The sequence below is a fragment of the Staurois parvus genome, unplaced genomic scaffold, assembly GCF_062004578.1.
Source record: "Staurois parvus isolate SC_StPar_1 unplaced genomic scaffold, SC_StPar_1.0 ptg000746l, whole genome shotgun sequence".
Taxonomy (NCBI): Eukaryota; Metazoa; Chordata; class Amphibia; order Anura; family Ranidae; genus Staurois; species Staurois parvus.
Window position 1 is genome coordinate 1,813,927 of NW_028318542.1, and position 25,113 is coordinate 1,839,039.

Consider the following 25,113-nt stretch of genomic DNA (forward strand, 5'->3'; position numbering starts at 1 on the left):
GGACTTTACTATTTAGTAGGTCATTGATCTTGGACAAGCATGCATCCATTGAGGTATGAAAAGTCTGAACTGGTTTCCATGTGTTTTCCAAATCAATAAAAGGAAGCCATTATAAGGATGACATCTATGGACCTAGCACTTTTAAAAATTATGTCAGAGAAAACAATTGTTATATGTTTGGTCTTCGAGGATTAATTTTAAAGGGCAACTTACAAGTTGCTCTTTAAATATACCCCCACCACCCTCAGTATAACTCACATACTAAAACATGTTCATCACTATTTTTGACTTATTCACTTTAGGACCCTAATAAATCTCTGAACAGCCCTTATAAGAAAAAAATATCCTGGCCAGTCCATGTGCAAAGTGCACAATCACCTTTTGTCCTATTCATTCCTAGGACTGGTCCTTAATTATGGTGCCCACAGCAATTAAAAGGAGTAGGAACCTGCCAGAAGAATGAAAGGGGCCAAGTAGGACACACATGTCCTGGTCAGGATACTTTTTTTACAAAGACTGTGCATTTCGATAAAATGTTGCACATTGAAGAACTCGGGAGTGGGGCTGAAAATAATACTGTATGTGGGCAAAAATGTGGAAGGAGAGGATATACAGTACGTTTATTTGTTGAGACCATGCTGCATGTGCACTCTGTCCTCAGGTTTTTATGGGATTGAGGTCCTGCTGTCCCTGATTTCTCTTGTTAGTGAGGACATATGGGATATATATCTGGCCCATACGTTCAACAATTTACTACCGTTTCAGGGATCGATGTCCTGCTTTCCCTGATTCCTCTGGTTAGTGAGGACACATGAGACATATATCTATCCATATATTCAACAATTCTCTACTGTTTAAGTCCACTATTCCTCTCCGGTAGCAGTCTTCCCATGGGCTGGCAGGACATACCATGCTAGGGCTCTCCATCAATATTTTGAACATATCATTTGTTTTCCAGTGCCTTTACATTTTGTGGCACCTTGGACCTCAATAAGGGACACATAGATACATTGATTGCCTTATCCACTTTTTTGAGATCTAAGGTCCTGTGGAAGCAGGTTACCCTGCAAAACACATCGACCTACAGTTCAGATCTTCATAGGACTCCAACATAACAGTCCCTCCACCACTATATGTGGGAGATAAGAGACAGATTGTATATCCTATATAACTAATGTTTTTAACCACTTGCCTACCAGGCACTTATACCCCCTTCCTTACCAGGCCAATTTTCAGCTTTCAGCGCTGCCGCACTTTGATTGACAATTGCGCGGTCATGCAACATTGTACCCATATGAAATTTTGATCATTTTTTTCTCACAAATAGAGCTTTCTTTTGGTGGTATTTAATCGCCACTGGGCGCTTTACTTTTTGCGCTATAAATTAAAAAAAGTGCAAAAAATTTGAAAAAAAAAAAAAGTTTATTTGTTTCTTTTATAAAATTTTTTAAACAGGTATTTTTTCTCCTTCACTGATTTGCGTTGATGAGGCGGCACTGATGGGCACTGACAGGCGGCACTGATGGGCACTGATAGGCAGCACTAAAGGGCACTGATAGGCAGTACTAATGAGGTGGCACGGATAGGCGGCACTGATAGACAGCACTAATTAGGGGTCACGGATAGGCGGCACTGATAGGTGACACTGATGATGGGTACTGATAGACTGCACTGACTGGCATCACTTCTGGGCACTGACTGGCGGCACTGACTGGCACAACCCCTGGGCACTGACTGGTGGCACTGACTGGCAGCACTGCTGGGCTGCACTGGTGGGTGGCACTGGTGGGCAGCACTGGTGGGTGGGCACAGGTGGGTAGCACTGGTGGGCACAGGTGGGTGGCACTGGTGGGCACAGGTGGGTGGGCACAGGTGGGTGGCACTTCTGGGCACAGGTAGGTGCACTGCAGAGTGGCACAGGTGGGTGCACTGCTGGGCAAAGGTGGGGGCACTGCTGGGCACAGGTGGGGGCACTGCTGGGCACAGGTGGGGGCACTGCTGGGAACGGGTGGGCAGGGCTAGTGGGCGCACTGCTGGGCGGAACTTGCGGGTGTCACTGCTGGGCACCGATCATCAGGGCACTGATCATCAGTGCCCTGATGATCGGTGCCGATCCCCGCTGTGACAACTGCCGGTTCTCGGCAGTACTTTCCTCACGATCTGACAGCGTGAGGAAAGTGCAGCCGAGAACCGGCACTTGCATTTCCCTGTGATCAGCGTGTCATTGGACACCGCTGATCACGTGGTAAAAGGCCGGTGGGATCGGCCTTTCACCACATCACGTGATCAGCTGTGTCCGTAGGACACAGCGATCACGGAGATCGCCGGGTGCGCGCCCCCTGGGGCGCGCAGGAGAGCGCGTTCTGGGAGGACGTCATATGACGTCCACCCAGAACTGGCCGGCCGCGGTGAAGCCGTCTTTCGGCTATGCGCGGTCGGCAACAGGTTAATGTAATCATGTTTTTATATCAGTGGAATAAAGTGCTGTAAAATATTTTTAATTAGGTTGTTATGTGTATATTTGACCCTTGAAGGGGTATTTAAAGTCCCATCATTTGGTGTTTCTTTATGATCAATGTCCTTTAAATTGTCAACAGAAGAGGTAGTAGCACATGCCATTTACACAGTCTGAGCCTCATCAAACTGTCAAATTACATTCTGACATTGGTATTTTACCTCCCACTTGGTCTGCCCCATTCAATTTCATATGATTTAGTGGCCAAAAAGTGGTGGAGCCCCCAGTCTTCTGCATTTATTTACAGTTGGACTCCTTTGGAAGGCACATTACCCCACGCACTGTATATGTCACAAGTGACCCCCCCAATTTTAACCTCTTTATTACAGTATTTTCTTGAGTAGCTTCAGAAAACCTTATAGTCAACACACTGTATAGACTCCATCCGAAATATACTTCAGAGCTAGCGTGGAATGAATGACACTTCATAGTGGAGGGGAGCGTTTAGAAATCCAGTCATCCGGGGAGCAATGTCAGGCTCGGTGAATTCAGTCTGGGAAGTCAGCATGAACTTCTGCAGGATGGTTGTGAGGAAGATAAAAAGTTCCATTCGGGCTAAGCTCTCCCCTGGGCAGATGCGTTTTCCTGTGAGAAGTATATGAACTGGATAAATAAATGTATTTTTACACAAAGCAAGTGTAGCACCCTCCTAGGTAGCAAGGAGGAGCTAAGTTGATTATTTTTTTAGAAGGCTGAATAGCAGCTGGGAGAAGTAGTCAGAGGGTCAAATTTGGGTCAGGGCAGATCAGCTCTCTGATACCCCCCCCCCCCGATCTAGAGACTTGGAGAAGTCTCTAGAATTCAGTGGGCGGGGGTGAGGAGTGGTTGATGTGTATGCTTAAGGGATCTCAACTAATCCCCAAGCAGGAGGCTTGGCAAGGGGTTGGGACAGTCTTTAGGCATAGCTGAGACTGCTCAGCAGCAGGAGAGTTCGGGTGGAAGATGTGAGGGCGGGAGCTGAAGTGTGAAGCCTGGGAGGAGGCCCAGGGAAGGGGTCTGCCTCCAGGAGAGCTGCAGACAGAAGGAAAGCTGGACCTTATCAGCAGCCTGAGAGAGGACCATCTGTGGAGCTAAGGAAGGAGTTAGCCCAGCAAAAGGCCTGAAAGCAGCTACCGACTTGCAGCCTACAGAAGAGGGAGTACACCCCCTTCTACACCCCCTGGACGGGAATAGGGGAGAGGGAATTTGGTGGAAAACCTGACTATCCCCAGATGTACTGTGCTTTTTAAAAAAAGTCAGACTCTAGATCCCTTTGTCCAGGGATTTCTACACAAGGAGAGGCTGGCTAGCTCTCCAAGCAGCTGTACATAGTCCGAGAAAGTTGTCCTCAGTTCAATATTTCCTTGGGCATCCCATGTATCCCTCATCCCCATCTAAGTTTAAATCCCCTAGTAAAATAATAAAAAAAAAAAATTCAAGGACTATTTACTGTCTCTGGAGGGAAAGATAGGAAGGAAATGACTATTGCTTGGCTGTGCAGGACTATAGAGGGACCCAAATCTTTTACGACTCCTAAGGGGGTAGTGCTACAAAAGCCTGGAAGTTTGGTAGTTTTTGGATGCTTGAAGTAATCTTAAAGCTGAAGTTTTTTCTGCTTCTATTATGCCATCCCAGGTTCCATATATCCACCCTAAACTAATTACATTCCAGTTTTTATTACATACCCTGTCATCACTAGGTGTTTGTGCTTTGCCGCACAATGCAAGCAGATCATGGCTGGTGGGAGAGCTCATAGCTTCTGAGAAAATCATACCCCTGGCCACAGTGATGCAAGCAGTGGGCTGGCTTTTTGGAGGAGTTATACAAATATCAAAATGCCCTGATGCTGGGCGAGGGACAGTCAGCTATAAAATGCTGGAGTTCTCCAGCCAGGAAATAAGGCCCACTCTAAGTGACTTGCTGCAGCTTCTAATACACTCTGGGAGAAGCTCACAGTGTGCAGTAAAATCAAAATAAGTAATGACCTGTAATTTCATTTTCGGATACTGTCACTTATCAAACGATTTACCTGCGGAGAAAGGCATCGCAGCATCATTCTTTCGGAACATGCCACTCTCATCCAAGAAGTGGTTGGGATTAAACTGATACGGCATAGTAAACTGTGTGGGGTCACGATGGACAGTGCAGAGCAGAGGATAGATTTCTGTGCCCTGAGAAAAAAAAATTAAATTAACTTGTCAATGAGAAAATAAAATCCTTAAACCAAACAAGATATTTCATATAATACAAACATTAAAATCCTTCTCTTTCTACCCTTTGCATGCATTGCAAATGCCAGCAAGTAATCAGTAGTGCATGGTGGAAATTGTATGCATTAATCAAAGAAACAATGTGATATCGCCTACGTAGGAGCAAGATAAAGAGTTTCTAAGTCACATTATCAAGAGTGCAGTGGCTTAACTAGAACCTTTGGGGGCCCAGTGCAAGTTACCATGAAGGGCTCCCCTGACCCCTGGCCGAGGCCCTTCCCTCTGAGCCTGGTGGCAGGATGCCAGGGCTGGGGTGCAAATGCGACCTTTGTGACTCAGGTAGTCCCTCCGCTGGTGTCAGCAGTTTTTTTATATTTTTGTTATTTCACTTTTTAATAATTTTTTAACGATTTTTTATTATTAATTTTTTTTTACAATATAATTGTAAACAGACAGATAAAGGAGATTAAAGACACATCCCTCAATCTCCTCTGTAGCCTCAGATGTACAGAATGAATGGACTGGAATAACTCTATACAGAGCTTCCTGTCCATTCATAAACTGAAGCATATTAAACACAGTTTACTATGTTTCAGTTATGAATGGACAGAGTCAGTGATTGGTACTGATCACTGACTATCTATTTAGAAAAGGAAGGACCCAGTAAATTTCACATTTACCGGACCCTTTCCCACCCTCCATCCTGACAGATCCCTCGCAGCAGCCGACGGGAGAGGGGAGGGAGGAAACCTGCAGAGATGTTGGGGGGGGGAAGAATACGGGGGGGCTAAGAGTATGGGGGGAGCATTAGGGGCCGAGAAGCATGGGGGGAAGAGAGCAAGAGTGGGCCAGAGAGCACAGGGTGATAACATTGTTTGAGATTTCAGTTCAATGCACAGTATGTTACAAGGACACTGGATTTTTATGACGATCAACATGTATTATTGCACTTGCTGGAAATGTATTTAATCTGAAAGAAGAAAACTAGTGCAACCACCATATATTTTTGTTCTTGGGTTTGTTTACCTTTAAAGCAGCCCTGAAGTCTGGAACCCCTATCAACACTGGTGACAGAATCAGAGTATTGATAGAGATACGAGTCTACAGTTTTTTTCCTGAGTTAATGCAAACATTGGTAAGATCTCTTCTGTTTCCAGCAATGTGGTCTGCTGTTGGCCAATGTTCTTGGCTCACCATAGGCCAGAGAGGCCACCTGGCATACTTAGCTGCCAATAGAGTTCTGAGAAACCAGGAAGGGACAGTTGCAGAGTGACCAGAACGAAATGCAATTGCTGTTTGTTTATTAAATTGCCGCCATTTTGTGGGTAACGGCCAGCTGTGAAAATAAACATGGCCATGATCACTTAGATGTGCATACATGAGACTCCTGTTGCTGATTGTGATAGGGATTCCAGCCCATAGGTACAGCTGAATAAAATAAATTAGTGCAAACAATAGGTATGGGCTGTTAACCACAGTGATGATTCAGTTCATTTATACGCAGTCCATTGAGGAAGACCAATCAAATATCCTTTTGTATTGGTGGTGATGCTATATAGCTCTCAGAAAGAACATTGTGAACCTAGTATGGTATTACTGTATGTCTAACTAGAACGTTTTACTAATTTTTTTAGATAAGCATAAAGGAGGTCACACTAGGCAGGTAACAAACCACTGAGATTTCCTACCTTGGGGATCACATATCCTCTAAATTCTGTGTCTTTGGTCATCATATGAGGAAGATTTAGAGGTATGACATCACCAAATCTGTGCACCTCACTCAACACAGCCTGCATAAATGGCATGTGAAACCGGTCATCAAATTTTGGGACACGTTCTCGTCCGATCACTCGATCAATCTCATCATGGAGTTTGGCTGTACAAATACAATATGCGTGAAATTATACTTCAGACAAATGCAGTTTTTAATGACAATTCAAATAGTATAAAATGAAATAAAGTGTGCAGTGTAACAGGACCACGTGTAATGTAATTTAACCTCTTCCATGCTGGTTCTGGCAATCCACAAGACTCCTGTGGTTCTCAAGCATGGGGCCCACCAGGGTTCCTATGGTTAGCGGGCAGAAATCTACAGACCTTGTCCTTCTGAGACACTCTGTGGTCAGCCCTGCTTGGCCTGACCTGAACCCAGAACCCAGGACTCTTACCCAGCGTGCTCTGCATGCCAACCTTAGTCCCATTCCTTTGTCTGGGTACAGCCCCTGACAAACAGTAATCCCAATTGGAACCGACTAACAGATTCCACTGCAGCTTCTTTCAATGCTAAAAGCAGGCTTTACTCAAAAAGGTCATATGGACAAACAGCCATACAGGACAATGGTGGCACCACACTTGAATGAATTACAAAATACTTAAAGTTCTAATAACTCATGGAGTATTTCAAGAAGTGAGACCTACAGTCTAGCAATGTCCTAGTCAGCAATACCTCCCATATCAGTCCTCAAGCTTCCCCCAAAGGGGAAGTCCACATAGTTCCTATTTAGGCCCACTAACTGACTCCTTATACCCCAGCCCTACAGAACCTATTGATTGGCAGGGTATGGTTACCACATAACCTGGAGAAGGATGCCAACTTAAAAGGCTTTTCTACAGTCACTGCCCATATCATTTTCTCTACACCCAAACTTGACCTGGTTTCAGCCCCTTGCACATCACTATACAGCAGAACTAAGACTAGGAATGGGAGGATCAGCACAAGGAACCAGTCAGTTGTGTTGCAGTGCTCATGTTCTAAAAAGGGGCATGCTGATAGAAGGTAAGGGCAGTTTGCCAGGGAGATTATACAGTTTTATCAGTCAGCTACTTCTTTCACTGGGAGAAGGACCTGCAAGTGTTACTTAAGGGTGAGTTAAAACAAACAACTAATTAAACCAAAGATTAAATAAATACTATAATTGGAAGATATTAGTATTATATATAATATTATAATAATTATAATAATATAATTAATAATTATAATATTAATAATAATATAATTATAATATTAATTAATAATATAATTAATAATATACTAATATATATAATATTATATATAAGATTATTATTATAGATAATATTCCAGCTAATACTGGAATCCCCTACTCCTCCTACCAATCCATCCCCCACAGCCAATTACCTCTTGTACCACTATCCCCTCCCTCCTAGATTGTAAGCTCCAAGGAGCAGGGCCCTTTAATCCCTCTTGTATTGAACTGTATTGTTACTGTACTGTCTCCCTCCATAATATAAAGCACTGAGCAAACTGTCGGCGCTATATAAGTCCTGTATAATAATAATAATATTAATCTAAATTAGGTGCACTATCACTTTAAAAGATTAAAATATGTCATAAAATCCAGATACATATAACAAACATAAAAAAACAAGTGTATGCAATAAAGTCCATCACAAGTGAAGAAAAAATCCTTAAAGTGCAATGTTCAAAATAAGCTTCAGAAATTCAGCACTTTGAACAGATGTAAAGAAGATAATACCTCGGATAAACAGGTACAACTTATGTAGGAGGATTTGTTTAATCTATGTGTATCATCTGAGGCCAGTCAGTTCACTAGTTGTATGTAAAGATTTACAACCACTTAAGTTTTTAAATGACATTCAACTGAATTTGGGCTGCCATTATTTTCAGAAGTAGAAAAACTGTGAGTACTAAGCCTGGAGGTAAGCTTATCTCAGTTGGGGGTCCCACTTGCATTACACAATGCCCAACTGAGTGGAGTCACTGCCAGAGTTCTACTTTTGGTTGGAAGATTCCATACATATCATCTACCAGACATGCCATTTGCATTCATTGATAGATTCAACCATTCATGACAGTCATTGAAACAGCAATATGACAAAATTACATAATCTGCAAAAAGTATCTGTTTCCCCATTGCAACCTATCACATATTTGAACATTTTTAATTTAGTTTTTAGTGGTTTCCCCCCTTGTAGTCACCTTGTATCTCTGGGTACTTCAGCATGATGAGGAGGCTACACCGTAGGGTGGTACTCACAGTCTCAATTCCCGCTAGGAATAAGTTATGGGCGGTAACTAGGAGATTTTGCAAATTAAATTCAGTGTTGGGGACATTCTTTTCCTGCAGAAAGATGGGAAATGTTACAGTTCATATCTATGGCAGAAGCAAGACCCTCCTTCTCCCTGACAACAAATCTCATGACATGTTTGATAACCTTGTTTAATTGTTATGCCTTCCCTTGTGATTAGCCAAGAATGCAAGGAAGACAACCTGCCTTCTTCCAGTGTCAGTTCACATAAATGAACAAGCTTGAGTAAGTCAAGCACTTATAAAAATATAAATAATAAGAAAGCCGTGCTACAAATGAAAAATGTGAATAAAGATATTAAAAATGAATACAAAACATAGCTGCCAGCACCAAATATAGGACACACTATATTCCACAAACATATACAAAATTGTGCAGCGCTAAAAGGTTAATGTATGAATAATAAAAAGCACAAATGACAAAAAGTCCATAGGATGTGGATAACTGCCACCCAGTGCATGAAATAATAAATAAATAAATCATTGGTCCTCTTCCCCAATCTCGTGTAAATGGAATCACCATGTGCGAATCACCAATAGATCAAAAGGCTTTCCAGAAGCCCTGTGACCTTGTAAGAAACGTCAACAAAAGCTTTCATAGACAGAAGCAACAGCATCAGCAGATAAGAGACTAATCACCAGCTCTGGGTAATATTGATATAACACTCACATAAGGGAGAGAAGGTTCCAACAGTGTAAATCCAATAAAATGTTTATTAAAAGGAAGGTATAAAACTCACATGCAGATCTTGTATACAGGCATTCTATATAAAGCTCCTCCAGGCTCCGTTTACCAATGTTGGTAACCAGAGCCTGGCACAGCTTTAGATAGAATGCCTGTATCCAAGATCTGCATGTGAGTTTTATACCTTCCTTTTAATAAAGGTGTTCTATGGGGTTGAGGTCAGGACTCTGTGCAAACCAGTCAAGTTCCTCCACCCCAAACTCACTCATCCATGTCTTTATGAAGCTTGCTTTGCCTACTGGTGTGCAGTCATGTTGGAACAGGAAGGGGCCATCCCCAAACTTTTCCCACAAAGTCGGGAGCATGAAAGTGTCCAAAATGTCTTGGTATGATGATGCCTTAATTGTTCTTTTCGCTGGAACTAAGGGGCCAAGCCCAACCCCTGATAAACAACCCCACACCATAATCCCCCCTCCACCAAACTTTACACTTGGCACAATGCAGTCAGGAAAACTGCCAAACCCAGACACATCCATCAGATTGCCAAACAGAAGCGTGATTCGTAACTCCAGAGAACACGTCTCCACTGCTCTAGTCCAGTGGCAGTGTGCTTTACACCTCTGCATCCGAAGCTTTGCATTGCACTTGGTGATGTAAGGCTTGGATGCAGCTGCTCAGCCATGGAAACCCATTCCATGAAGCTCTCTCCACACTGTTGTTGTCTTAAACTGAAGGCCACATGAAGTTTGGAGGTCTTTAGCTATTGACTTTGCAGACAGTTTGCAACTTCTGCGCACTGTGCTCTTCAGCATGCGCTGACCCCGCTCTGTCATTTTACATGGCCTACCACTGTGTGGCTGAGTTGCTGTTGTTCCCAGTTGCTTCCACTTTGTTATAATACCCCTAGCAGTTGAGCGTGGAATATTTAGTAGCCAGGAAATTCCACAGATGAACTTATTGCACAGGTGGCCACCTATCACGGTACCACGCTTGGAGTCACTGAGCTCCTGAGAGTGACCTATTCTTTCACAAATGTTTGTAGAAGCAGTCTGCATGCCTAAGTTCTTAATTTTATACACCTGTGGCCATGGAGGGGATTGGAACACCTGAATCCAATGATTTGAAGGGGTCTCCCAATACTTTTGGCATTATAGTGTATTTACAAATATGTGCAAACTAAACTGTTTTTAACATGAACTGTTAGACAGGACAATTCAGTTGGTTGCAGGCTGGTTGGTAAGTTGAGCTGGGAATTTTTTTTATTTGATATTTATACTCATATTCTCAACTCTTCATGTACCCAATGAAAATTAACCCCTGTAAAGATATATAACCGTTCCAGATACATTAATACAAAGTGCGTTGGGCATACGATGTTGATGGGAAATAGACCTCAAAACACAATAAGCCTAATTAAATATTAAATCAGTATTGCCCTCTTGAGGTTAGGAGGTATATGTACTGCAACTAAACTGCAAGCACATAAATCCACTGAAAAGCAGGCAAAAGTAAAAGACTAAAATTACAGGACAACTCTACACTGTTCTTTCAATATAAAATGAAAAGGGATTTGCCTAAAAGAGTTTTTGGGGATTCCATTAAAACTTTAAAAACCGAACTCATTCCAAAAGATTGTGTTATTTAATGTCAATATATTAAAGCGGAGTTACAGTTAGTTTTGTGTTTATAAAAAAGTCAGCAGCTACAAAAAAAATTACTTTTAATAAACACACATTTACCTGTCCCAGGGTCCAGCAATGTGTTCACCTGCACAGTCCCTTCTCTCCCTCTTCTCTCCTCAGTGACGGCATCACAACTGTGGGCACCCAGCTGTGCTCACTGCACATGCACGAGTCGCACTGCACATTCTGATTGGTCCGGCAGTCTGCTGGGACCTGTGAAGGTTCCCAGGAGACTGCAGGAGGAAGGAGGGGGCTGAACTTCCGGCTCACTTCGCTGCTGTGAACTGAGCCGGAAGTAGGAGCGGGTACCTGTCAAAAACTGGTACCTGCTCCCCCCCAAAAAGTGCCAAATATGGCAGGGGAAGAGGCAGGCAAGCAGAGCTTCCATTTTTGAGTGGAACTCTGCTTTACATATATAATCTTAAATGAAAACTATTCTTTCTACCATAAACTGCAATTTGTTTTTAAGGGAAACTCTGTTGAAAAGACAATAAGTGCTAAGTTGTTATACATCAATCTATTGTGTGTATGGTCTTAAAGAAGAACTCCCCATTCTATCAAAAATATAAAGGGACATTTTAAAAGACTAGTGAATATGTAATAACATGGGAAGAAAACTAGATACAGGTGGATACTAAAAATTAGCAATGAAATAAGTCTATCTCATTATTCAAACCCAAATTGCTTATCATTTGAATTTGAGGCATGTCTGTTGGCCCCTGTTCTTCTCTCTTCTCAACTTTGTGATCATCTTCAAGCCTGGTTCTTCCAGAGCTGATGCACTCTTACGCTCTTGATTTCCAAGATTCTGAAGCTCCTGCTAAACCAGAATTTATTATTCTTACCACTTGCATCCTGCTTCTAACCTTTGCCCTGGTGTTCATCTTTATTTGCTCATGTACAGTAAAGCCAATGACCACTGTGTCCCTTGCAACTCCAGCCACCCAGAGCATCCTGTGTAACCCCGTGACCCCTAGAACTCCAGAGCACCCTGAGCATCCTGTGTGACCCATTGCCTCCAGAGCACCTTGTGTCACCCCTTGGTGCCTTTGAGTTCAGAGCATCTTGAGCATCCTCTGTCACCCCCAACCTCAGTGATTCCATAGCACTCTGAGCATCCTGTATTGCACAGTGATCCCAGAGCATCCTGTGCAGAGCAGTGGTCCCAGAGCATCCTTTGTTGGCCAGTGACCCCAGAGAATTTTGTATCATGTAATGATTCCGGTGTGCCATGTGCATCCTGTGATCCCAGTCTATCCCAAAGCATCCTGAATCAACCTGTGACTCCAGTGCACCCTAAGTACCTCTGTGACACCAGTGTCTCCAAGCAGTCTCAGGTACGCTCCTGTAGCATTTTGTGCTGTCTCTCTCTCTCTCTCTCTCTCTCTCTCTCATTGTCTGTGATTATCTATTTTGAGCATGGTCAATTTTATCATATTAGAAATTTCCCTTGAATGTACCTGTATGGCTATGGTAGGGACACTAGACTGTAACATTCTTCAAAGGCAGAGACTAACAAAAATGAGCATCGGACCCTTTAAAATGCTGTAAGGTGGGATTAGTGGAAACTAATTAAATGATTTAATTATATAAATACCTGTTCCATTTTAATAAGGAAGCTGTCAATAAAGTGCCTTGAAATGCTGGGATCCAGAGTCTCTTGGCTGGACTTCACCTTCTCATGTATATGTTCAGCAAGTTTCTCAGATAGCAGTGTTGTTTTGTGGTGAGGTCCAGGAATGTATTCCATAAGGGTAGGAAGAATGCTGTACAGCTGGAAAGATGGGAGAGATTTCCATCAAAACTCAGTCACTGAAATGAGAATCCTTACAACTGTTCTATACAAAATAACTTTGGTATATATCAAAGAAAGTGCAACATATTTAGGATCATTCAGATTCCATTCATTTATTAAAGTCACAATAAAATAGTAAAACAGATGTTTTATAGAATATAAATTTGCAATAAAGTACAGTATATCAAATCTGTTGATCCTGTCATTAACACACTGTCACTGCTACTTCATTATATTGTTGTTCCTGCCTTTAGTTAAAGTGGTTGTAAACCCTCACATATACCCAAGTAAGTGACTGGCCTCAGGTGATACCTAGAGATTAAACAAATTCTTCTACATAAGCTGTACCTATTTAAGAGAGACTTAGCTGCTTTGGATCTTTTGTGTGTGTGTAGACCTGTAGCAGTGCAGACCCAACGTTGGGTGCCTGTGCCATACCAGGGACCACATGACTGGGCCACTGAAAGTTATTTGACCTCATCGAAACCCAAAGCTGGAGGGATATGTTGCTACCTGGGCCTACAGCCTGAAAGAGCCAGTCAGGAACAGATCATGAGGCCTGAGATTTCTGCAACCTGCTGATCACCAAGCCATTGGGACTAGATTAGTCACCTGCTGGCAGTGGTGAACTGAACTACACACCTTAACCTTTTGCCACACACATAGCCAACACCATTGAGACTGCTTTTACCCAACTGCTCCTCTACATACATCACTAACAGGCTTAAGGGACAGTGCAGCACCTAAAGAAGGGCCCCACTGGAAGTCAGCCATTGGTATCTATTAAGGGCCAGGTACTTTTCACCATCCTCAAAGGGGTACCCCATACACTAGGAACGCATACTCTCACCGACTGCTGGGATTGTATGCAGTGTGCACACATGGACCCTATTATTCTGATATAGCTGATGCCATTTTAGAGACTGTAGTTTCACCTGTTATAGTTCAATTTAACTTTGCTATAGTCTTTTGAGTGCCAGTTTGTGGGTCATTAGCATGCATCCTTTATAATGCCTTTAGGTCTATATAATTATCTATTCATTGATTCATGTCCTGTTAAATTGCAATTTGCCATAATACATCCATACAATTCATTTATCACTTAGTTGCTTGTGGTCTAATTCCTGTGAATTATCATATTGTGATAGATTAATAACTTGTGAATCACACAGGTGTAAACAGCTTTTAATCTATGACCAGGTGCATCAGTGGGAAGTGAGAGGTTAAGAGAGTCATGGCAGAAAAGAGGACCCACCATCACCAGCGGCTCCTGTGGGGGTAAGCGCTGCATGCAGGAACAGAGTTCAGTCTTCCTGCCATCAGATCCTGAGGGCCCAGAGTGAATTAGTTCCACCCTTGATAGTTTTCCTTGCTGACTGGGGACTAGAAGCACTTCAGGCTTGAGTTTTTGGCTTAGCTTCTGAATAGCACACCTGCCAACACTGATTGAGATTTTGCTGTATGTGTCGTTTTCTTTGCTTAGAGTTACTAAGAGTAGTAATTGCCATTATGTACACATATACCACTCTATGCTGTTTGACCGAGCTTACATCCAAGTTTAATATAAATATCAAGTCAGTTCACTCTAATCTGTGTGTGAGTCTATTTTCTGGTGATAGTTTACTCTGGTCAGAAGAGTACTATGGTGTCAGCAGGGGTTGGGCTTTCACAAAGGGGTTCAGAGTGACAGGGAGCCCGAAAATAATTTACAGGGTAGTGCTATACCTAAATGTATAACTAATATTGCCCTTTCCCACTGATGAAAAACTTGATAACTTTTTAAAGAAGTGAGCTAACACACTAGTACTTTTGCTAAACATGGTTCTGCAACAGATTGTGGTCTGGTTCCCTGCTCTCCATTGCTGGAATATGGGTGGTCATGTCCCATCCTGATGACGTGGCCACTGGTAATGCAGTGATTACCAGTGTGGTGATGATGTCAGCAGGAGTGGTGGCAACAAAATCAGTCAGAGACCTTCAAGAAGAGCTGCTTCAGTGGACAAGTCATCACAAGAAGAAATGAAGAGGGGGAAGATTGCTGGACTGTGGGTTAAGGTGAGTTTTATTGTATGTATTAGCCCATCCCATAGAAAAAATAAGCAATAGATTCTGCATCTGTATTATTCTTCAATGGCACCCCAATAGTGACACGATTTGGCTGCAATTGTTGCACAACAGGATTGCATGGCAATCGCAGCAAACTGTACCTTTAAAAAGTATGAAACTTTTTGTCTGAAAAGGAGCAGGGGCTTCCTTTCAAGTGACAAATGCGCCTAAGGCAGTCCATTTAAGTGAATAGGTTGGCCCTATAAGACATACAGAATCGTATGAAATTCATGCTAAAACTTCTTACTTTAGCTGTTTTGCAAGCAATATTGCAGGCCAGGTAGGCAACTGTATATGCTGATGCCTATTTTTACTGTTTGAACATGGTTTTGCATTTGTACTGTTTAAAACCTGAATGGTAAAAAATTTGCGCTATCAATACTTAGTGTATTTTTTCCTGTAAAAATGCATTTCATAAACAGTTGCCCATGTATTGCGAGACATTAAAAAAATTCAACCACCATCATTTTATTCTATAATATAAAATATATTCTATATAAATGCTTTCAGAAAAGATGTAATAGTTTGATGACTTAAGGCAGTGGTCTCCAAATGAGATCCAACAACAGGACACCTGTTCCTCCCATTAATACCAGTAACGGGGCAATATTCCTCATCCTTCTGACCACAGACATTAACTAATTTCTTTTAGTCCCACTGATCACCAAGTCTGAGGCATTGCTGACCTCTACAGATGTTGGGGCATTTTCTGTTCTAACTGGCCACAGTCTACCCCCCTAAAACCTAAAGCACAGTAAACCGGCCCTTTGTTTACGAAATTTCAAGACAGCTGGTTTAAAGTCATTTACATAAAAAAATGCAAATTTTAACAATTTGTTTTTACCTGTCCCCATGTAGAACTTGCAAGACTGAATGAGTCCCTGATAATGACCAGGAGTTTGGAAAACGTCTCATCTTTGTAATCAAAGCGATCTCCAAATAATATAGAGCACAGAACATTGGAGAATGTAGTCATGAGCAGATCATCTGGATCTAGTGGAACACCTGGAACAGAAAATATTATCATGTGAATTTTATCTCAACCATGCTTTATCCTAAAGAACTTGTTAAGGATTCTTAAATATAAATTTTAAATTATTTCAAAAACTGATCTCTCTTGTTTACTGGAGCCCTCTAAGGACTAGAATAAAGGTGGCCATAGACTGACTAAAATTCTGATCAATGTGTGGCCATAATTGTTCAACAGATGTTGATTGTTCGATTGTCTTCTGGAAAACATTTGTTGATGAGCATCTACAGCCGCTGATCAGTATATCCAAACAGCAGCAAAATCAGCTGTTAGAATGCAATGTTTTGGCAGGGGGATTCCTTAAGATGGAGTTTTTTTTTCTAGATTTTTTTTCAGCTCTCAAATTGAATAAAAAACCCCCAAAAAAATGACCCCTCTATGGGCAGCCTTACCCGCTGCTGCCTGCGTAACACATGTGTGGCAACAAAAGGGTGTGCTTTAACGTCATCATGCTGCACACATGCATCACTGAGCAACCAATGTTTTGGTGCTGTGAGCATGCTCACTGTGCCTCCCAGCACAGAGACCAAGCTGATAAAGACAGCTCTTGGTCCCCACTAACAATCTGTAGCTGGAGGGACCAGCTCCCAATCATGTGACAGCCATCATAGTGGTCACATGATTACTGATCCTACATTCAAACCCTGGTAAAGGGATGCTTGGGTTGAGTGGGAAGGGGTAAGAGTATTTTCACCCTCTACATTGACCCGGATGACAACAGCAACAAAGTAATTTTGTCAGTGGTTAGAGGCTTCTTGGCCACCATCATATTCAAGTAAGCCCTCTATCAGTGTAAAGGGCCCAAACCCTAGCATGACTACTCTACAATTATTTAGTCCCATTGGCAAGTGTCATAGACAGAACTTTTGTTCATAGATAGGCCAGGAGTTTGAGATTCTGTATTTTGTGTAGTGCACCCTGTATTTGAAGCTGTGTTAAAGTGAAATTCAGGGCTAAAGCTAACTAATCCTAACACTGCTTCCACCTCCCCTTCCAACACCTATACTAACTAATCTGTGGAGGAAGATCTGTATACTTACCTATTTTTAAGCTGTTTTGATCTGGTAATGTGATCTCCCCTGTTTCAGGCAGCACCAGCGACAGGGGAGAGAAGAAAGTGCTCAACAAACACTGGAATGACTGAGTGGTGGTGTCACCTAGAGAATTACTATAGGCCATCCATTGTGGGCATACCCTTCTCTCCCCTGAAGCCTTTCCTAGCTGACCCAGGGGATTTGATCATGTGACTGGACTGAAGTGGCCTTAATATAGTATACATATCTTTCTTTTATTGGGTGGTTGGTGTAGGTGTTAGAGGGGGGTGGGAGCAGTTTTTAGAATAGTTAACTTTAGCCCGGTATTCCACTTTAACATAGCTTCAAATACGGGGGCACTATTTAAAATACAGAACCCAGCGGCCTCCCCCATTCCCTCTAGTTTCCATCTTCTCCCCTACAGGAAACTTCCTCTTTCTCTCTTCTCTTATCAGCCCCCCCCCCGCCTTTTTTTGTTTTTTTCTCTTTTCCTTTATTCTTGGCACAAGCTAACCGGTTTACCATTTTTGTTTTCTCTAGATATGCATCGGGGCCTTTAGGCTTAGGCAACGTACGCGGACTGTCAGCTCCTACCGTGTGGTTGCTCAGTGAAAGTTTGGCACTGCCAAAATGTCTAGTTGCATGCAGGGGCAGACTGACAACTCATGGGGCCCCTGGGCAATAGGGAATCATGGGGCCCCTGTGTCCTTTCCCAAACTCAAGAAAGCCTATGAAAAAGGTACCAGGGGCATCTCATGGGGCCCCCTACTGACCCCGGGCCCTCGGGCAGTGACAGAGTTTCCAAATGGTCAGTCCGCCCCTGGTTGCATGTGATTTCACTCATGCCTATATAACTTGTTCCTTGTTGGTAACTCCCTGCATGGTTATTCAGCTGTCTTGTTGTATTTACATGCAACAATAGAAAAATTATTGTACTAGAACATACAGAATCTTAAACTCCAGGTCCACCTGTGAACAACAGTTTTGTCTATGCCAGTGGCCGATGGGACTCTAAATAACTGTAGAGCAGTCATGCAAGTGTTGGGGCCCTTTCCTCTAATGGAGGGCTTGACTGAATAAGTTGGTGGCCAAGAAGCCTCTCACCACTGACATAGTTAGTCCCTGTGTCTCAGGTAGTCCCTCAGTAGCCAGTGAAAGGCCTCTCCCCTCTAGAGAAAGCTTTCTGCAGAAGCACCAGATGGTCCTCTTTACAGAAGGTCAGGATCAGCTGTGGACTCTCAGTGCATTTCAGCTGCAGTCTCTCCTTGGATCTCAGCCACAGTATCTCACTGGAACTCTACTGTAATCTCTCAATGGAACAGAAGACACAACAGCAGAATAGTTAGTATGTGGTCTCTTCAAAGCAGCACAGTCCCTCGCTCTAGTATATCTCTGTACTCTACTCAGCTCAGGTCATGGCAGCAGTAGGAATTTTAAACTGTGATTAGTCCCATATAATTACACCCTTCAAATATTTTGTGAAGAGAAAACAATCTGGTGAACATTTTGACATTTTTTAACAGCAAACCACTGCCTTAAAAATTCAAAAAAATCTCATATTACATGTTAAGAAAAGTGGATATGTTTTACTGTGTATGTATAGGCAACATTTTTTTTTTAGTTTTGGATAGAGTAGGGAAGGGTTACTATTTTTCCCTTCGCAGAGACGCAGCAGGAAGTTAGATGAATTCTTCAAAAGTAAGAATACTGTTTGGACATCCTAAAAGCTTGTTCTCAAAATTTGGATGTTAGTTCAAATGAAAAAGTATTATCACCAGTACTCAGTTGTTTTTTCTGCAAGTGCACTAATAGGGCTACATTCACCTCAACCAAAAGTAAGGGGAATTTTCCTCTTAGGCAGATGTCCCAAGAATCAATTTCCCCATTAGAAGATATCCTCTTACCCCTTGTTCTTGAGACAACTCTAATATTTTGCATTTCACTTTCTTGGTGGCAGTGGCCACCAGTACAATGAGAGAGGTGAGTCTCCTTAATGGGGACACAAACAGCAACTTGACAGAGGGTCTAACCCTTCCCCACTCTGTCAACAACAACAAAAAAAGTTTTGCCTGGGGATACACTTTAAAGGAGAAGAATTTTCTTTGCAAGGGGCAGGACACATGTAGTACTTTGTCCCATCCTCCTCCCTGCTGTGGAAGGCTATCTAGACAGCTGCATTGATAGCTGTCACTTATTTCCAGTTCTAGGCACTATTCCAAGATAAGCATCAGCAAAAGGAATGCACGCTTCCCTCCTTCCTCATTCCTTTTGCCAGTGCTTGTCTTGTCAAGTGCTTGGAGCTAGAAATAAGGGCCAGCTATCAATACAGCTGTCTCCTTGGAAGCTGCATGGATGGGCAGATATAAAAAGATAGTGGCAGCATCCTGTCTGACCACATAGCTAGCCTTTGTTATCCCCTTCGGGACAGAACATTTATTAAAAAAAAAATCAGATTTCTTCATTTTTCTGATATAAACATAATAAAATAAAGATTAATTAATTCATTCATTTTGTTTTTTTTTATTTTAATGAATTATTCTGTACTAACCTTGAAACTTACTGAATTCTTCCACCAAACACAAAGCTTCCTCTTGTATCTTCCCTTCAATGTTCTTATTTCCAAACCCAAAACTCTTCAGTGTTCTTAACGTGAAGGTCCGTGTGATTCTCCATCTTTCCCCATTGCTCAGACTAATCCCTGCATGAGAAATTAGTTTGGAATTAAAGGCACGCACCAGTCAATTGTGAACATTTGCCATTTAAACTAACTTGTGGCCATGATCTAACTTCTGAATAGATTTGTTTGCATCTAATCTTCATCCTGATATTGATCCAGGTAGACTAACCCCTATAGATCTACACCTTCTGAAGGACACTGAATATAAACCTATGAAAATCCAGCTCATTGTGTTCCACAGTTCCAGCACTGCCCACTTTCTGATCTTCATCTACTTGCAGTGGAAGGAGAGATAGAGATTTTTTTAACACAGATTTCTTTGATCAGCATCTACCTTCCTACCTAGAAGTCCTGTGAAATGTAACTCAGAGTGCATCAAATGTTATTCCTCATTTTAGAATGTAAGCTCCACCAGCAGGGTTCACCTATTCCTTCTGTATTCAGCTATGTTGTAATTTTACTGCCCCCATTATATTCTAAACTGCTATGCAAACTGCTGGTGTTATATAAATCCTGAATAATAATAATAATGATTCCTGACTTCAGCATGGTTGTAGTATCAATTCACTGATGGACTTTACTTAATACCTGGAGGTGCCCTTTATAATACTAGACTCTTATGTAATATTGTACAGTATCTAAATATGTACAGTAAATACGTTAGTTTGCTCAGACAGACAGATCTGAAAGGGCTATGTAGTAGGCATGTGCGGTTTGTTTATTTAAGAAATCAAAATTCAGACAACATTTGCGTGATTCAGAAATTCAGATGTATCCAAATCTCTGAATCACAAAAGTAAAACATTTCAGCGACTCCAAAATAAATTATAGAATTATATAATTTATTATATAAAATAAATTATATTTTATATATATTAGAATTTTATTATATAAAATATAAAAAAACCCAACAAATTCATGTGTATTCATTAGTTTCATTTGGATGACATGATGCAGTAGTTCGGACCTTTTCTTAATGTTTGAAGCATCTAAAATAATGTAACAACATAACGAATGATCTAAATTGATTTTGATCCATTAGTTTTTATCCTAGTAAGTGTAGCATGAATACAGTATTCCAGTATGATTCTTTTTGTATTGGGGTTGAACATGAGAGACCATTTGTTTAATTTGTATGTACAGGGCCAACAAACATAGCCAGTTGGGAAATGAATTCAACCTAGTAACAATAAATATAGTGTACCTAGTGTAATGAATATACACTGCTCAAAAAAATTAAAGGAGCACTTTTCAATCAGAGTATAGCATCAAGTCAATTAAACTCCTGGGATATTGATCTGGTCAGTGAAGTAGCAGAGGGGGTTGTAAGTCAGTTTCAGCTGCTTTGGTGTTAATGAAATTATCAACAGGTGCACTAGATGGTCAACAATGAGACGACTATCAAAACAGGAATGGCTTTACAGGTGGAGGCCAATGACATTTTTTTCCCTACTCATCTTTGCTGACTGTTTTTCACTAGTTTGCATTTGGCTAGGGTCAGTGTCACTACTGGTAGCATGAGGCGATACCTGGACCCTACAGAGGTTGCACAGGTAGTCCAACTCTGCCAGGATAGCACATCAATACGTGCCGTTGCCAGAAGGTTTGCTGTATCTCCCAGCACAGTCTCAAGAGCATGGAGGAGATTCCAGGAGACAGGCAGTTAATCTAGGAGAGCTGGACAGGGCCGTAGAAGGTCCGTATACCATAAGCAGGATCAGTATCTGCTCCTTTGTGCAAGGAGGAAAGGGATGAGCACTACCAGAGCTCTACAAATTGACCTCCAGCAGGCCACTGGTGCGAATATCTCTGAACCAACAATCAGACTTCATGAGGGTGGCCTGAGGGCCTAACATCCTCTGGTGGGCCCTGTGCTCACTGCCCGGCACCATAGAGCTCGATTGACATTTGTCATTGAACACCAGAATTGGCAGGTTCGCCACTAGCACAGATGAGAGCAGGTTCACCCTGAGCACATGTGACAGACGTGAAAGGGTCTGGAGAAGCCGTGAAGAACATTATGCTGCCTGTAACATCGTTCAGCATGACCGTTTTGGTGGTGGGTCAGTGATGGTCTGAGAAGGCATATCCATGGAGGGACACACAGACCTCTACAGGGCTAGACAGAGATCCTTGGACCCATTGTCAGACCCTACGCTGGTGCAGTGGGTCCTGGCTTCCTCCTGGTGCACAACAATGCCCGGCCTCATGCGGCGAAAGTATGCAGGCAGTTCCTAGAGGATGAAGGAATTGATACAATTGAATGGCCCCCACGCTCGCTTGACCTAAATCCAATAGAACATTTTTCATTTCCATCAAACGATGGGGCATCCTTATGCTCCTAACACATTATCCAGTCCATATCAGTATAAATATCCAGCATGATATTTTTGCCCATTGAGATCTGATGTGTTTTCAAAGTGTTCCTTTAATTTTTTTGAGCAGTGTATATTCATGTGGATTCATTTGTTTTATTTGGATGAGAGCGGTTTTCTTTTACAATACTACGTTTTAGTGCCCAGAGGTTTTGAATGGAGGTTAGGTCTCGGCTGTTTCCTGCTTTGTAATTGTCAGTCAGTTCCACAGTCTAATGCAAGTTTTATGTTTGAAAAATGCCGTGCCTAACTGCATTGATTCAGTTGCATATGAAAAAACGAGTAATTTCAAATATTTTCATTATATATGAATGTTTAATTTCACAAAATAACAAACCTTAAAGTGGTTGAAGGTTTTTTTTTACCTTCATGCATTCTATGCCTGGTTAAACTTTTTTGTGCTGCTCCCCCCCCACAGTACTCACCTGAGTCCCCTCTTGATCCAGTGATATGCACAGGATTCTCGGCTGTCCCAGGTCTCTCTCTCCTCAATGTCAATCACAGTCAGTGAGCCAATGAGTAGAGAGTAGGGGCCGGGCCAATCCACGTCTTTATGTGTCTTATGACACAAGTGGGGCTTGGGACTGAGCACCAGTGCCCACATACCAAGCAGCTTGCTATTGGGAGCAATGGTCAAGGGGGAGGAGCCAGGAGATTTGGTGGGTGACCCGAGAAGAAGAGGATCGGGCAGCTGTTAGCAAAATGACTGCACAGAGCAAGTAAATATAACATGTTTGTTATTTTATTATTTTTTTAAAAGCTGTAGTACCACTTTAATTCACCATTAGAGGATGTTTGGTGAAAGGTACATTCACATACATAATAAAGAAAAATGAAAAATAAAGCAGCCATCACATCTAGGGACTTGTAAGCTGCAATATATGACATTTTATTTTTTGGCTTAGATATACTTTAACTTATTCCCCACAAAATTCTCTTGTGCGGATACACAAATGCATCTTTGATAAAGGCATTAGATTGTAAGCTCTTTTAAGAACAAGGGCCTTGTAAATGCTTTTTTTAAAGTATAATTGGTATATTAAGTTACTTTAGTATAACTAAAGGCAAAACTTTATTCCATTTTGGATAGAGTAAGGGAGGGTTATAACTCCTGCTCAGGGGCGGACTGACAACTCATGGGGCCCCTGGGCAATAGGGGATCATGAGGCCCCTGTGTCCTTGCCCAAACTCAAAAAAGCCTATGAAAAAGGTACCAAGGGCATCTCATGGGACCTCCTACTGACCCCGGGCCCTCGGGCAGTGCCCGAGTTTCCAACTGGTCAGTCCGCCCCTGCTTCTGCTGTTTCCCATAGAGGATATTTCTCTTTACTTCCTGTCCCATATCCAAAAACAGGAAGTTAGAGGAATACTGGGGTGTCACCAGGGTCATCAAAACTAGTGTCCCCATTGAAAGATTTTCCTTCTGTTAGTGTTCTAATGTCAATCCAAAATTTGGGATTTTGTTTTACATTCACTTTTGATAAAAAGTGGAGAGGGTGAATCTCCCTAAGGGGGACACAGACAGCAAACAAAATCTAATAGGTGTTCTAATCCCTCTCTACTCTATCCAAATCTAAAACAAGTTTTGCCTTTGGTTACATAGGATTCACACCTGAGTGTAGCAGGAACTTGCATTTTGATTTGAGTTTTTTGGGGATTTTTTGCATTTTTCAAGTGTTTCCCCATGTCACGCATAGGGCAGCCTATCCACTGGAAATGACTGCCGTACATATGAGACAAACTTCCCCAAAGAAGCCCCAGAATCTTTTTTGGATTGGAGTATTTTTTCACCTCTGCATTTTGATGCACTTGTAGTGCGTTTACCATGCTACAAAACATGCAGCAAAACACATGCCTGATACCCACACTTGTGGTGCCAGTAACAATTAATGGCAGTGCAAGCGCAACGCGTGTTTGCAGCCCGTTTGTGGTGCGTTCCAAAAATGCTAGGTGTGATTGCAGCCTTGTATCTAATAATGCATAAATTAAGTGTAAATCTTGAAAAATAAGCTCAATATATAAATCATTTGGAGTAGACTGTACATGCAATAATAGTCAAGAATTGTTCCTTTTACCATAACCTTGGGTGAATTTCTCAATGTGGTTTAAAGGACCTCGAGCACCAAACTCTTCTGCTTTATCCACCAGAGCTTCTTTCACTGCTTCATATCCACAGATGACAACCACCGGACGAGGACCAAAGTACAAAGTGTAGACTGGGCCATATTGCTTCCACAGCTTCAATGTAAGAAAGAAAAAACATTTCACATGGTCTTTCTCCTTGATTTCTAGTGGAGGAAATACTGTATATGATCTAATTGCTGTTCCCTGGCCAAATTATTTTATTATGCTCCCCCTAAAAATATCTCCTTTTTCAAATAAGGACCTGTACATAGAATTAAAATGATACCAACCTTCATTAATGAGCTCACTAGGCTTCCATGTTTAATGTGCAGCAAAGTTCCAATAAGGGGCAGAGGTGTAGGACCTGGAGGGAGATTAGGTCTTCTGTACATTGTGTCCCATGTCGAATAGATGAAGAAGCAGCAGATCAGTATGAAGACTCCTGTTAATATCCCTGTTATGTCCATCATGGAAGAGAAAACTGAGACACACGGAGCTGCAGAGTTTACATAGGGATTTGTTTTTGTTTGATTGGGTGGAGCAACCCTGGAAGATCTCCAGCTCTGAGCAGTCCACAAGTCCAGATTCAGGAATAAGCTATTACTACTATTATATGATAATACATCTATTAAAGAGGAAGTCATTGAAATCCTAATTAATCTCTTTTTATGATCAAATGAGTATGCTATTGCAGGCCAATGTTTTTACTACAGACTTGTGTGGTATTACAGTTGCAAGAAAAAGTATGTGAACTCCTTGGGATTACGTGGAGTTTTGCATGAATTGGGCATAAAATGTGCTCTGAACGTCATCTAAGTCACAACAATAGAAGAA

The 25,113-nt window shown here is 41.9% G+C and overlaps 1 protein-coding gene across 1 annotated transcript; it reads right to left on the minus strand.

Annotated features, from left to right (window-relative positions):
- Positions 1-2,288: 2,288 nt before the first annotated feature.
- LOC149445099 (cytochrome P450 2G1-like) lies at positions 2,289-24,783 on the minus strand. The gene is made up of 9 exons (XM_089654157.1): positions 24,570-24,783; positions 24,231-24,393; positions 19,652-19,801; positions 15,884-16,044; positions 12,736-12,912; positions 8,663-8,804; positions 6,393-6,580; positions 4,524-4,665; positions 2,289-3,100 (listed from the first exon to the last, which is right to left on the minus strand). The coding sequence occupies exons 1-9, from the start codon at positions 24,747-24,749 to the stop codon at positions 2,919-2,921; spliced, it is 1,485 nt and encodes a 494-aa protein (XP_089510283.1). The 5' UTR covers positions 24,750-24,783; the 3' UTR covers positions 2,289-2,918.
- Positions 24,784-25,113: the final 330 nt, after the last annotated feature.